Source organism: Acipenser ruthenus, chromosome 15 (genome assembly GCF_902713425.1).
Source record: "Acipenser ruthenus chromosome 15, fAciRut3.2 maternal haplotype, whole genome shotgun sequence".
In the NCBI taxonomy this organism is placed as follows: domain Eukaryota; kingdom Metazoa; phylum Chordata; class Actinopteri; order Acipenseriformes; family Acipenseridae; genus Acipenser; species Acipenser ruthenus.
In genome coordinates, this window is record NC_081203.1 from 23047540 (window position 1) to 23062911 (window position 15372).

Sequence of the window (15372 nt, forward strand, 5' to 3'; positions counted from 1 at the left end):
CATTTATTCTTTTATTTTACACTGACATGTATCATAATGTCCCTACTGCAATGCCATTCAAGGCAGATTGTGGTGTAGACGGAGACTTCTATTTGAAGCCTGGAATTCATGACATCACTTTTTTTTTTTTTTTTTTTTTTTTGCTAGGTCCAGGAGCTGCATCAATCACAAGAAGGCATGAACAGAGGCCAGTGTCATTCCCCAGTAAGCACCAGTAAGTTCCATTGTAGAACCCACATAAAAAGTAATTCAGTCAACGCACTGGTCAATTTTCTGGAAACTAAAAAAAGTTGAAGGACCACCTGAATCTCGTAGGATTAAAAAGTAAAAGGACATCCCTCTTTAAATCCTCTTTAAACCTTCTACTGAAATACACCATATTCTGGTGTACTAATTATATCTGTAATACACTAGAGCCATATACTGCAAGAGCAATAGCAGCACAGTTCACCTGTATATTCCCATGACTTCACCCCTACCTCAAATACACAATACTGGTAGACTGGTAGACAAACTGTTGAATAAGTGTTTCTTCAGATTAGTTCTTTTCTATCCGATGGCCACTGGTAATAACACATCACAAGACCACTTGTACTAACTGACAGTTAGCTTTGATAACTTTGCCAAGATTTGCTGGAGTTTCCCATTCGTTATTGGAAACACACATTTAATTTATGCTAAACATACACTACTAACTCCAAAGTACTGTAATAAATTAACTTACCTTAGCCTACGGTTTTGAAGTCTTTGGTGCTTAAATCTTTAACATGTTTCTTGGCAAATCCGTATAGTTTAATCCAATAGTCATCACATCCTAAATCCTTGTAAAACAGTCATTAAATGTGTAAAAGGGTTTGGAGGTTTGTTCAAAAATGTTTTCTGGAGGTCACACAGAGGCCTTTTACAGTAGGATTTGCTGGCTGGATTCAGGCATGTCGAAGCTGTGTGTTACAATGGAGAAAATCTTCTTTGGATTCTCATAATCCAGTAATCTGGCTGTGATGTGGACATGTACTTGTGCTGTACAGGGATAGTATAGACCATTCAGGAATAGAGTATAGATTAAACTATTCTCAGGGCCATGTCAGTCTGTCTACAGTCGTCCATCTGTATGTCACAATTATATTAGTGTATATAGCTAGAGAACTGCTGAAACAATTGTCATGAAACTTGATATTAACGTTATTTAACTTAAATTATTGAGAGTATCAGAGTCTGTGGATATGAGCTGTCTCTCCAATTAAATGTTTAATCCGAATTTGATAAGTGATTCTCCAGAATTCTTACATTTTTTAAGTGATTCTGGAGAATCACTTATCAAATTCTGATTAAACATTTCATTGCTAATTATTTTTCTGTACTATTCAGTGCATGGTGTTATGTCATGATCATCACATTTGTCATCATACTGGTATTTCTAGTTTTGAATTTACATCTGTGGCGGGATGTGTATGTTATTGTCATACTTGCAAAACAATGAGAACAGATCTTCAAACTCAGCGTAATAGTAGAGATTGAGATTAACTAAAGCTTTATATTTGTTTAAACTCTGTAGAATCTATATTCATTTTCAAATATTTTTAAATGAAATGTTTAGTTACCACCATGACCACAAGTACGTAAGGAGTAGCAACATCTACATTGGTCACTCAGCACTATGTCCAAGAATTAGACTAAAACCTGACCAAAAAAAAACATTTTACTTTTTATTCATGTCAAGCTCTGGGTACAAGTGTGCATGTGTTACCCCGTATTTCAATAAAGTACCATACCAATTGTAAAACCTGAAGGTGCATCTGCCATGCACCATTTCTGTTTTGTATTTTACAACAGACACTAGATGTCAGTAATGGAGCACTGTGGTATCCCACCCACAGGGAAAATTATACAGATCGGGTTCCATGCCATTTTCTGACAGAGAACCCCTAGTGGCCATGGCGGTAACTAAACATTCAATTAAGAAACATGGGGGAACAAAAACAGCTGCATTCACGAGTTCATCTCAATCTCTGTAAGCCTCGTTATAGACAGAACCTTAGAAAGCAGCTTCTAACTTCCTCCAAAGATATTTTTCTCAAGAGGCAACATTGTTGGGCATGCTTAATTCTCATTGTTCCTGACTCACTAATTTTCTGTGATTGCCTCAACTACCTATATTTACAATAGTTGTTATGAGATACAGTACTTATAATATATAACCGACACAGAATTACCTGTATTACTATCCTGTCACTGAGGACTGTCTGTTGCTCTGGGATTTAGCTACAGTAGAAGGCATTTATTTAAATCCATTAGTGCTGTTAAGGGGATTAGTTGGAGGGGTTGCTGTAGGGGCATGGACACCATTTCCAAGCACCCATCGTCTCTCTCTCTCTCTGACACCCTAAAGATTCAAGTCCTGCTCCACTGGCATTTTAAAGGATGATTATCAGTAAAATATACCTCTATCCACAAGGAAATATTCCAGAATCTGAGCTTTGGTTGACCATGGCCATCATTTAAAAATAAAGGTAATGTATTTACTTATATGTATCTTCAGGGTTGGTCTTATTAAAAGGCTTGCTGAAGTTTGTTGTATTTTTTTCTAGCATACCAAGTGAATAAGAAACTTTTTGGTGCAGTTTGAAAAAATGTCTCTTCATGGAAAAATATCTTTAACTGTGAATGCAATTTTTTGTAATGACAGCAGTGGGACTATTTTATTCAAAATGATATTGAAAATAAAAACCATTGCAGCTTAGAAAGATGGGGTGAGTCGTAACCACCACTATACAAATATATGAAAATCATCCTAGGTAGACAGATTCAGGTAGGAAGATAGGAAACGAAGATAAGTTAAAACATATTCTGTTTTTCTGTTCAATAGGACTCAATTTGAAACCATGGTTACAATTGTTCTGGATATATAAAAATACCTCATAAGCTTCTTATGATGCTCTCTAGAAAATAGATCATATCCCCTCCCTCCTCCCCCTGGCTCACTACTGCCCTCCACCCCTCCCTTTCCTTGTTCCCATTGAAAAAAATGGCTGTCCTAAAAGTTAAATTCACAAAGAACAAGCGGGACAAGCTAGCCCAGGTATTATGGATACTGAACTGGATTTCTGTTGTCACGGGAATCATCCTCTTCAGCCTGGGTCTGTTCCTGAAGATCGAGATCCGGAAACGAAATGAACTGATGGCCAACCGGGAGGTCCATTCAGTCCCCAACATGCTGATTGCAGTGGGGGTCATCGCCTGTGGGATTAACTTCCTGGGTGGCAAGATCTGCTATGACTGCTCGGACACCAACAAGTTCCACCGCTGGAAACTGTTCATGCTACCCTACATCATCTGCACCTTCTTTTTCACGTTTTGCATCCTGGTGGGGGCTCTGATGTGCTACACCATGAGGAATGAGTTGGAGGAGTCCCTGTACCTAGGCTTGAAGGAAGCCCTCAAATTCTACAAAGACACAGACACTCCTGGAAGGTGCTTCCTGAAGAGGACCATCGATATGCTGCAGATTGAGTTTCAGTGCTGTGGAAATAATGGCTTCCGAGACTGGTTTGAGATCCAGTGGATCAGTATAAGGTACCTGGATATGTCCAACAAGGAGGTCCAAGAGTGAGTAGTCTTCTTGTTTATCTTCTGCTATGATTGTGGCCTGAAGTCCTCCCTGTATTAAAATGTATTTGTATTAAAACATTACCAAAGACTCTACCTGTACTTAGTTGATTTATTATTTGATTTCTTCAAATTAGCATAGAAAGCACTGTGATAAGCTTATGGCCCTTGTATCAAATGGATTAGCTGGTCTGGGGAAATTCAGTTCAGGTCGTGTTACCATTTTGTAATATCCAACTAGAGAATCCTTCCTGTGTAAGCCTACATGGGGTAGGAACCCTGCAGACATTTACCAGCCAACACAATTGTCCTGTTTATAAGATCCTTACATACGTAGAAGCCAAGTAACTGTCTGTACTGTTCTCTAGCATAACGCTTTGTATTCAATAATGTAAGCCAATTAAAAATGTGTTCAGTTTGGGTGTCTTGATATTCAAATTTATGGTTTGTACTTCGGCCTAAAATATATTTAATTAAAAAAGAATTCTAAATTACAAAGAAAAACTGGGATAAAACAATTGGCACTCTAATTAATTCATTTTTAAGTGTTGATAAGGCTTTTGTTTTATTCTTGAGGCCTACGTAGCATCTGTGCTCAAACAAAAGCCTGTTCAGTAGATTGTCATTGCTTTCACCTTGTTCTCAGCCGACTGAAGAGCAACGTTGATGGAAAGTACCTGATAGACGGTGTTCCATTCAGCTGCTGTAACATCAACTCCCCGCGGCCCTGTATCCAAAACCAGCTCACCAACAACTCAGCACACTTCAACTACGATTTCCAGAGCGAAGAGCTGAACGTGTGGCGGAAGGGCTGTCGGAAGGCCCTGCTCGAGTACTACACTCAGATCATGCAGTCCATCGGTTTTACCGTCCTCATCATATGGCTCTTCGAGGTAGGTTCTGATTACTTCTGTGTCTATACAGAGGGAATGCAATGGTTCTGCACAATAACAAAAGTATACTCTAAGTGTGATCACACTGGAACACTGATGTAGATTTGTTTTTTGTTAGTTTTATCTCAGATTGAGTGTTTTAAGTTAGGAAGGTTATTCCTATACCACAAATAGGATGCATTGAATGTTGTAGATATGTCTATTTGTAGACCAGAGGCAATGGTATAGATTCAGAGACCAAAACTATGAAACACTGGTACAACAGGCTGTAGATAATATTATTTATGTTGAAAAATATTTAGTTGGCTACAGAATGGAATGAAGTAGAAACAGTAATACAACACCACTGAATCATACCACAGCTGGGTTAGTGGTTCAGAAGTAATGGTAGCTCACTGACTCTAAGGCAAAAAGGTCACACTTTCTTATCAACCTGTGGGGTTACAAGAACACACTCCAGCTATCAGAGCTCCAGCGTACCATGTTGAAGTTCAGTCTTCTTTCAGATGAGATGTAAAAGTGCCCACACCAAACATGGATGCTGTTTTTCCTGTTCATGATGCAATTCATAGTGATTTCTGGATTAATTTTAGTGTTAAAAATGTATTATTTAGCAACATATTTGATTAAAATATACTTTGTTTCAGTGAGGTGATGAATTATTTGCATTTTATAAGTTATTTGCATATACTTGGTTGTCAAAAGATTCATGTCGCTATCTATTTCAAATCCATTTTGAATGTGAAACAGTGATATCTGCATTTCAAAATGTTGTACTCTAGTGAGATCTGTTACACTTGCTCTTCCTGGGTCATTTCACCTCAACAGTGTCTTCTGGGTCAAAGCAACTTACTGACTGAAAGCATGTCAATCAATAGGGGAAGCAGTTGGTTGGCTTATGACAGAAAATAAGCCATTGAAGGGATGGTGACAATTTCCCCCTCCAGGTCAACTGACCAAGCAAGTGCAACACTAGCAGAAAGCATTGCTGCAAGCACAGTTTAATGTATTGTTTCAATCAAAATTGTTGTATAATCTAAATCGGTATACCACAGATATGAGTGTATGTGTATGAGTACTACAGACAGTACCTCTTCTCCACATTCCTAATTAGTGTATTTATTCATGCACTCTCTGTAATCTATAATCCTCAGTTAAATCCTTCTCTTCTCTCCTCTCCTGTCACGAACACAGTTTATCTCTTCTCAGCTCTATCTGCGTTAACCCCTATTTGTCCCCTGTTGGCCCTCACAGTTTATCTGCAGCAATATTCAGTGGGAACATTTCAAAAGGTCAATGTGGTTTCTGGAAAAGCTATTATTTGAAAATATCACCAATTCACCATGGCATTGGATACTTCAGAACAACAAAATTGAATGTCATCAAAATGTTTTCGCAAGCTCTTAAGAGTTTGAATATATGTTTGATATAGATGTAAACCTCATTTTGTTTTACCTTTCCCCCATTTTCCCACCCTGTGGGCATCCCTCAATAATATCCTATTGGGCTGTCCCTCACTAGCCCCCCATTTGTCTCCTCACAGCTCTCGGTCCTGACAGGGGTGCGGTACCTCCAGACGGCCATGGAGAACGTGCTGCGGCAGGGAGACCCTGACTCTGAATCAGACGGCTGGCTGCTGGAGAACAGCTTTGTGGAGACAGCCCGGTCCAACTTAAACATCATCAAGAACGTGGGAAAGTCCAACCAGATCAATGCCAGCTCAGGGAACGAGGACCCCAACATGGACGTTCCTACTGCAGACTATGGGCCTGACAATGTGCCCCCTAAACAAATCCCCACTGCCAGCCAACCCCTGAGTTGAAGGTTCTGTTGAACACTAAGGGCCCAATTTTGATCACAGGTCGTTAGCACCTGATTATGGGCTCTTGGTGGGCGCAAACGAGCGCCCCGGTTTTCTACGGCTGTGCTGCTGCCAGGCATCGGACAAACATTTGAGGAGTGGCCTCATTATCATTTTCACCGAATGATTTTGAACTGGGCAAAGGTTTCTTAATCAGGTCTTTTCAAAGAGCAAACACTATCGCAGGGAAGCTACTGAACAGGCAATACATTAAGAAATTAAGAAACTAGTTTGCCAAGGTTTTTACCGATTAGCAATGTGGCATAGGAAATAAAATTAATAATAATTCATGCTTATTTTATTATCAAAAAAAATCACAGAAAACGTGCAATAAGAAATATTCCACATTAAAGGCAAAGTCAGTTTCTTTTGATTTGTTAACCATTTCTGCTTCCCACTTTCCATAGATTGACAGGCGCTAACCAAATCGTGCTTTGCTCTGTTCAAAATTATAATATGAGGGATATGGCAGGAAGCAACACAGATGCTCTTGAGTTTGCACATTGCCTTTATTTTTGCCTTCAACAAAATTGAGCCCTAAGGGTCCTCCAGGTCTTCCTTCCAGTGTTTGGGACACACAGGCCCAACAGAGTGTTACTTGACCATAATTAGTCCTTTTCCCCTTTAGGAAATGCTGCCACGCTGCTTTTCAATTTGGACTGGATGTCTTAGTTTTGTTACAAAAGCTTACCTTCTTCAGAAACTTTAATATCCAAAGCATTTCATCAATGAAATGCTCAAGCAACATTATTGGATAACCTCAGGAGTGACCTTCACCTGTCAGGCTTCATTGGACAGCTGTAAAAAGTTTGCATAATAACTTTATCACCACCCTGTGTTTTTTGTATTCAATGTACGGTATTCAGGTTTTTTAGAGAGTTTGGTCTAGCAGAGGTTGACCCAGGAGATGGGGTTCAGAGTACAGTGCGTGACATAACTTGATCTCCTTGTGCCTCAGCTATACCCTGTCCCAGCTGTAACTATGGTTAAAAGCGAACTCAATTGGAAAGCATATAATCACCATAGAAGATATAAATACAAATTGCATAGAACATAGACTTTTGAAGGTTAGTCAAGTGTGAAACATTTAGAATGTATTCTAACCATTTTAAATACAGTGTTAGCCTAGTGTACAGGGTAGGTCAATTTATTTCACATTCATTATTTTTCCGTAGTCTTTTCTATATAATATTACATGCTGTATGCAAACTGTTTTATAAACAAATACATGTTGCTAGGCTTCTTATGAGTTTTTTTTTTCCTGATTGGTTCCAAACATTCCCAAGTATAAACTAACACCCCTATTTTAAAATTAAAACCTTGCGACCCCGGCATATTTTTAAGATATATTAATTGATATAGTCTGCTTCAACTCTTTAATATCTTATAATGTAGATTTCTTATTGTCTGGCACCATTGTCCCTCACACCAAGCTAAAACACAATGTTGGACATTGTTCAACAGAATAGAGACTGGTAAAGCAAATTGTGACTTCAGTCTGAAAATATTCTGTATTTCTGAACTGCTGTTGAGATATGTTCAGCTTGACAAAACTTTCAAGTGTATCACACACTCCATCTAATATGGCTAAGAAAAAGCTTTGTACTGTTGAATATATACACTGTTTGAGCTGTGCTAAAATCCAACCCGTTTGAAAATTGAGCTGAAACTAAGGGCTGATGTTGATGTATTCCAGCTGTTGTATTTTTATAACATCCACTGTAAAAACAATTGTAAAAACAGCTGGATCTTCCCATATATGGTATTGGTAAACACTCTACATGTATTTTGTATTTGTTGTAAATATCAGAGATCCTTTGAATAACTGGAATCTACCAGTATAAATACTCTAAGGTGAAAAAACGGTGGTAATAGAGTCTATTGATGTTACTAAAATATATTTAAATGTGTTTATTTACCTTTAACTGAAAATCATAATGTTTGAAGCTATAATAAATGTGTTATAGACTCCTCATACAGCAGACTGAATGACAGGCGCAACTTCCTCTATACGAGAGCACTCAAGCAATTATGATTGGTGCTCCTTCGTCAGTCCACTTTCATTTCCTAATGGATTGGGATAATGCCTCTCCAGTTACCTTGCCATTAATTGAGAGATACACAGGGCATAAAAGCACTAGAATCTCCTGGCCAAAGGCACAGTGGCAACTAATCTGGATTTAAACGTGATTTTCAGTGCATACATCACTTCCAATCTGTCATACAGCGAACATCCGATTACAAGGCAGTAAAGAAATTTACAAACGTCCACATTGCATTAAAACAAAAACAAAAATCTTCATTATAATGTTAATGTACTCTTGTTTGCATATAGCGTTAAATGCCTAGCAGCTTTATCTTGTTAAAGATTAAACCATTAGTTTATTAGATAAAATTATTATAGAGGAAAAGTATGTCAAACTGCTGCAGAAACATTTGAACCGCCTCAAACAAGCAATGTGGAGCTCCAACAACCTTCTCAATCATGTTTTACAATGCTATGCCATAAAAACAGAAGTTAAATCGACTACTTTAACTTCCACGTCTCACATTTGTGCGGTGGTTGGTCCCGGTTTGGGATACATATTTAATTACAAACATATTTAGAGGTGGACCCTTTGCCATTTTCCAGTAGGATTCTGGGAAAGAGAAGAAACCTACTCTTCGCTGTATAAATGTGTAAACAGAAAATGTAAAGGGAAGTACCAAGATATAAAAAAAGGTCCAGTTAACCAGTGGAGCAGAATACAGGAAAGATAAACATGACCAACAAGAGACTTCACCTTTTATACTTGTAACACCCACAGACAACCGAAATCTAATATTCTGGAGACTCTTTACCACCCCCCACCCCCGTGTCCAGGGGGAATGATTAATTTACAGTTAAAGTGTGGTGGTATTTATGAATGGCAAGACCTAGAACTACACCTTTAAACTATGTCAATAAAACAGAGACTTTTTATACAAGATAAAGTTTTTATTTTATATGTCATTTGGCTCAGCGGTTCTCAGTCTGTTGCATGTTATTTTTTTTTAAGGAGTGCTTAATAAATGAGCAATCAGCAATGAGAAAGAAGCACATGTAAATCAAAAGTGGAAAGTGCAAGTGATCAAAGGCTATTTTTTAATTATTCAACAAGAATGGTGTATTTTAACAGCAGATCAATACAAATTAAGCATATATAGTTATAAGAATGATTACATAGGGTGTTTCAACAACCCACCATAGGAAAAAACAGGTCACCACGTTCCCAAGCAGTTTGCAGATGCCCCGTTTCAAAATTAATTTACGTGTTGCTCTGTTCCCAGCATATTTTAAATGTTTAAAGCAAACTAAGTAAAATGTTATTTTGAAGTCTGTAAATGTGTGCTATGCTCTACCTTGTGTGTGGAAGGGGGCAGAGTTCCCCTAAACGTATTGCAATTTGTATGGTCAGTACTAACAAAAGGCTGAGAACCACTGATTTCATTAAAACATTACATAACCAATAAATGCCAAGTGGTGATTGTTTGATTAAAACAAAATGTAGCCGTTGGGCTCTAATCAAAAACAAAATACACATTTTAAGATCTTTCTTTCTCCTTTCTCTAAAAGTATAATTTTCAGCAAACAGTACTTTATTCAAGAAAGATTACCATATTGTACACATTTCCTGAGTATCTGAACATTACGGATAAAATAAAAATTAAAACACAAAAGGAAAACTAAACAAAAACACACAATAAATGAGAAATAAAATGTATGGTACATTAAAAGCTGAAAGTATCATGAACACTCACCAGGGCTACTCATTCCCAATTCCCATTTTAGGTATGTACTGAACAGTGTGGAGGGTGGAATTGTCTTATGAAGATCTCAAAGGAGGCATTTGTTTATTTATTGCAAACACCTTAACTTTAATTGTGAACACATATTCAAGGCACCTTGAAGTCAGTGTTAAACGCACAGAACTGCAGTTAGTCCTTTAAGAGTGAATACAATTAAAACATATTTCTATCAATAGAAATACATTACATATCTATATGCATTGAGATTTCTCTTAAATTATCATTCAAGTTCCCTTAGATCTTAACGATTGTATTACTAATTTAGTGAATTAATACAGATACCACGGTAACCATACTTTGAGTAAGACCTATGGAAGTTAAAGACTACAGTACATTATTTCTGTGAAGAGGATCCATTTTAAAAGATAGATAGAAAAGTGTATTCTGATATATACAGACAGCACACAACAGATTTTTGTTAGCAAGCACTTTCCTGCATGTTTTTGACTACATTTTGCAAGTGCTAAGACAGTTGGAAGCACTGCAGTACAAAGATTTTACTATGGTACGTCTTTAAACATCAGAATGAAAAAGTTCAGAATGACTAATAATTATGCCTGTGAACACTTACAGGGGAAATATCTCTTTGCTGCAACAGTTTTGTAAGGGTTCATATTGTGCAACAGCATCATTCATTCATTCTGTATATTTCTATAGTCATTTTTGTGCAACCCTTGGGGAGAAGTGAAGTATTTTAATTGAAAAGCAGGTAAATATATTCAGGGTGATTAGAAAGTAACTTTACCACATCAGTGATATGGTGTGTTAATGTGGTAAACACAGTTTCTAATCAACCTTAATATATAAATATATATATATATATATATATATATATATATATATATATATATATACACACACACACACAGAGACACACACTATTTTTTAACCATGACATTTCAGCTTTCAGTGAAACTGCTGCCACTCGTCTCCACCTCCCCTGATTGAAGCCTCCAAACTAATTCAATTTACGCGAACTCTGACAAAAAAGCGGCCTGGGTTTTTGTACTTTCCTTCTCTCCCTTGACAGCCACAGCCTTTTGACTTTCTGTAACCTGGACAGAAATTAAAGAACAGCCGGTTCGTCCTGAAGGCTGCAACCAGTAGCCAACATTCCTAAAATGGATTTTAATGTGTGGAAGGGTGAAGCTTAAGGGGTCTTCAGCACTGCCACAGAATCCACACCAGCACTGCCAAATTGGCATTTCTCCTTAGAGCATCTGCCAGTCAAAAGCAAACATGACGTTGACTACTTCCAGGCTGCGAGCGATTTCTTCCATGATGCAATGCTGCTGCCAAAGTTGGTAAAGTTTCTTGTACCGCTCAGGAGAAATATGTAGGGGGTTACCTCTCCTGTAAAACAAATACAGAGCTCTGTTACCAATACGAAATGTACTATTGTGCAAATTGCAAAGTGTCTGCCAGTGTAAGCACGATTCATTCACAAACAATTCAGGTAGTGAGAGTAAATTTCATTGTAATTGATTTTTTCAATTTCTCTTACTATTTTATGGTGTTAGGAATCATTATACTTTTTTTGCTAAATCTGCCTTTACCTGGATTTGAACTTGCTTTAACCTTGTCTGGAGTATTCTAAGGGTCAGGACTGAATATTCCAATCAAATCATGTGACAATGTGACCTTTTAACTCTTCCCAGCCCCACCTTCTGTCTGTGGGGCTGGCAGGAAGGAGGGCAGCTGTTCAGTCTCAGAACTTAGGGTTATCTAGACAAACTCAAAAGCAACTCAAAACCAGGTACAGGATCAGTATAAATACCAGAAACTAAATGCCTTGGGCTGGATGTTCACAGAAGTATTAACAACGAGCGTGTGCAATGAAGATACTGCTTTGCAGTACTCATCTGAACTCGTTCTGACTGTAGGAAGCCTACTGAGTGTAGTTTTAGTGAGCTTTCATTTCTGTATTAATCCCGAAAAGGGTACAATTCATTCAGCTTGAATCTTCATTCGCAATCTCATTTGTAGGAGATCTCATAAATAAGAAATTAGATCAAAACTGAAACTAAACTAATACCCAATTACTCGTACCTTAGTTGAGGGTCTGTTTCACCATAGTCATCAAGGTAAGGCGCTGGGTACACGCAGCCTCTGGTCTTACTGCCCATTAGTACCACCTCACACTCCCGGATTCTGGGGAGGGAAATTAAGAGTATAAATCATACACTGTATATTAGCAACAGCCAGGGTTTACAATTTGATTATAAAGTCTGGAATCCAAAGGAGAAAGGCTACTATTCGACTTATCTGATATGCTGGATTACCATTGAATGCTGCAACATGCAAATCCTGCTGATAATAGGATGGTTAAATAATCAACAGGCTTGAGTCATTAGCTACAAAATAAATGTGCCACAGGTTTTACTAGTCACTGTTGTAACATAAGCAGATTATACATTGTCAAATGATCTGCTGTTCATAAAGTGTTACAGAATATTATTTCTGTAAAAGCACAGCAGACAATAATATTCTAAGAGTAGATAAGCTAGGAAGCCATTTCTGCTATAGATGTGAACGGGTGCTCAAGGTTAGACTGCACTGTAGGATTCACAAAGTTAGGGCTGCTATGTCGATCTGTTAAATTAAACAGAAATTCTCAAGCACAATCTAGGGTCCAGCTCAATCAATGAAAAATGAAAAACAACGTTCAGAAATTGTGTAATTAAACTACACTGCTGATCCCCATTTAGTAAGGAATACAGAATGTCCTCAAATAAACAGTTAATTAACAGAATATAAATAACATATTGAATTAATTTAGGGTTCACTATCTCTTGAGTTTACATAAATTAAATAAAAAGTGAGCAGCTTTAAATGTCATTACTTTTCAGTCACCTTTTTATGATGTTTGCTAGAGTGGTTCTTATTGCAAATGCTTTTTTTACATTTTTTTGTTGAGTCTGTGCTAAGGTGCTTTAAATATAAGCCAAGGTAGTAAAATCTCCTTATCTGCAATTTTGTATCAAGTTTCCTTTTGTTTTGCTGGCAACAGACTGGTGTGTATTAGCGGGTGCTGGTGCTTTCTAATATAAAAAGACACTTTGCCTAATCTAACCAATATAACTGACAACTAGAACCGAAGAGCATCTTCTGACCTCGTAGTCAAAGCATGTTAATAAAGAACGAACACACAATATTTGAGTAATTGCAATAAGAAAGAACCACTCTAGCTTGCTCCATGCCTACCTGAGGAACATTCCCACGCCAGCTCCACAGTTGGCTGAGTGTGCCGCACAGGCTCCCACCACCTCCCTATCCACAGTCTCCTGGCAGCATATGCTATTGGAGCACAGCATGGCCCCACAGAACAGGCACAGGGTGGGGTGCTTTCTTTCGTCATCTGCTGACCTGGGGCACCTGCACAACACAGAGTACATGAGACAATTTCAATGATCCTGAATAATGGATGAAGAGTAGATATACTAAAATGTACTGTATAAATTTTGTTGTTTTAGTATTAGTTCACTGGTCTTCTGTTTTGGGTAGAATTATCCTTCATTTACCTGTACACAGGTCTGAAATTAAAGTACTGTATGTTGGTATTGAATCACTATTAAGGCTATTTGTTTTAGAGGTCTTGGTCTTCAGTATTTAATAATACTTTTTTATACAATTGCCCAGTATGCTCAAACCTATTGACCTGATGTACTGATCTAAACAGAAGCAGATATTTTAACTAATAAACCTGCTTCTGTTTTTCCCCAGGGGTTCTATATTAACAAGGATGGAAATAAGACTCCATTCCAGGTTTTAATATGTGCTTGATTAGCCCCAGTGTATAGGTAACAAGCTCAGGTGTGTCTTATTAAAAACTCATAGTAAAACCACGAATGGATCAAACTGATATGCAATAGGTGTTTTTTTCCATCCCTGCACTGACCTCTCTATATTCATCACTTAGTGGAAATGGAAAGTGATCTATGTTGAAATGCAATCAAAAGTATTTAGATCCACTACTGTTTATCTTATTAAAATGGACCTCATAATGTTCTGCACTACAACTGAATGTCAGCTCACTACATTCTACCCTATAAATGTACATTCCAACCACTGACATCCAACTATTACTGTGTTATATAAATACACACTACTGCCCTATGTACCAGCTATGCAGCTACCAGCCCTCACTACCTGCTACCAGATCAGGACAGGCACTTACTTGAAGTGACAGGCCTGGTTGAGAAGGCAGCTGTAATCCTCTGGAAGTTCTACCAACTTGTTCCGTTTCCTTGGATACCTGAATAGAAAGAAGTTGTTTTTTTCTTATTAACCAAATCCATAGTCTGTCTTAATTAAAAGTTATTTTGCTTGCGACGTAAAATATGTATTTGGCACATTTACAATTAGATTTTATTATTTACAATAAATATCTCATGCGATTGCTTGGAAAACAGACGAGACATTACATCCTTTGGCCTGGCTAAGTTCCTTTACAAGCATAATTTTCATGGTCTGGTTAAACTAAAATAAGCAAGCCAATTTTGCAACGCCTGACCTGGTTTTGTGTTGCCACCACCTCCCCAAAACGGTACGTCAACAGAATAGTATGTTTAAATAACTTAAGATTCTATATGACTTAATAGCAGTGTTTAACTTTATTATTTTGTCTACATATGTGCTATGAAACATATTAAAATAGCAATAAAAATAATACAATTAAATGAAATGCATCCAAGAGGATATCTCTTAAAATATTGTTTTTTCACTGGGTAGGGTATGACAGATCTTCACTCACCTGATCACTGAACTTGTATCATTTAGAGCTGTTGAAACTGCTGGATTGCCACACCACCTGGAAACACGGTAGCAAATTCATCATGAACAAAAACTATGAACTTTTGTGTGCGATAAAGAAAATATGATAAAGACATATAGTAAAGACACTGCACTTCCCAGCAACACTGGGAAGAGTAGAGGCATAACATGGTACCTGTGCAATAATGGAATCACAGTGTCCTTGTGGTCTTGGAAGAGCTGGAAGAGGTTAGTGGGCAGAGCCAAGTAACTGCACAGCGCCTCCAACTGTCCTTCGAGAGATACTGCAACACAGGGACATGGCACATCATCAGCAACATGCCAAATAATTATGCTCAGATGTCCACACCCACATACTATATGTTCATACATAGAGATATACCATGCAAACCATTCGCTTTTGAAAAACAT

General features: G+C 37.7%; 3 protein-coding genes across 8 annotated transcripts in view; 1 reads left to right on the forward strand and 2 right to left on the reverse strand.

Annotated features, from left to right (window-relative positions):
* Nucleotides 1–954, reverse strand: part of LOC131697577 (protein ELYS-like) — a 38264-nt gene extending 37310 nt beyond the window's left edge. For all 4 annotated transcript variants that reach the window (XR_009307391.1, XM_058987486.1, XM_058987487.1 and 1 more), the window contains exon 1: nt 725–954. The gene's annotated coding sequence lies outside the window, so the exon portion shown is untranslated. The remainder of the gene's footprint in view (nt 1–724) is intronic.
* Nucleotides 955–2306: 1352 nt separating this feature from the next.
* LOC117422679 (photoreceptor outer segment membrane glycoprotein 2-like) lies at nt 2307–10076 on the forward strand. 3 transcript variants are annotated; one of them, XM_058987493.1, is made up of 4 exons: nt 2307–2510; nt 2867–3606; nt 4253–4499; nt 6021–6253. In XM_058987493.1, the coding sequence occupies exons 2-4, from the start codon at nt 3026–3028 to the stop codon at nt 6111–6113; spliced, it is 921 nt and encodes a 306-aa protein (XP_058843476.1). In that variant the 5' UTR covers nt 2307–2510; nt 2867–3025; the 3' UTR covers nt 6114–6253. The 3 variants fall into 3 exon arrangements, with proteins under 3 accessions (XP_058843476.1, XP_058843474.1, XP_058843475.1); XM_058987491.1 differs by having other exon boundaries at nt 2312–2510; nt 6043–10076; XM_058987492.1 differs by having other exon boundaries at nt 2312–2510; nt 3133–3606; nt 6043–10076.
* LOC117963909 (E3 ubiquitin-protein ligase UBR1-like) overlaps nt 9317–15372 on the reverse strand; it is a 44937-nt gene continuing 38881 nt past the window's right edge. The window contains exons 42-47 of the mRNA XM_058987488.1: nt 15137–15245; nt 14942–14998; nt 14366–14443; nt 13393–13563; nt 12238–12339; nt 9317–11541 (exon numbers count right to left, since the gene is read on the reverse strand). Coding sequence (XP_058843471.1) covers nt 11400–11541; nt 12238–12339; nt 13393–13563; nt 14366–14443; nt 14942–14998; nt 15137–15245 — 659 coding nt within the window. The 3' untranslated portion in view covers nt 9317–11399. The remainder of the gene's footprint in view (nt 11542–12237; nt 12340–13392; nt 13564–14365; nt 14444–14941; nt 14999–15136; nt 15246–15372) is intronic.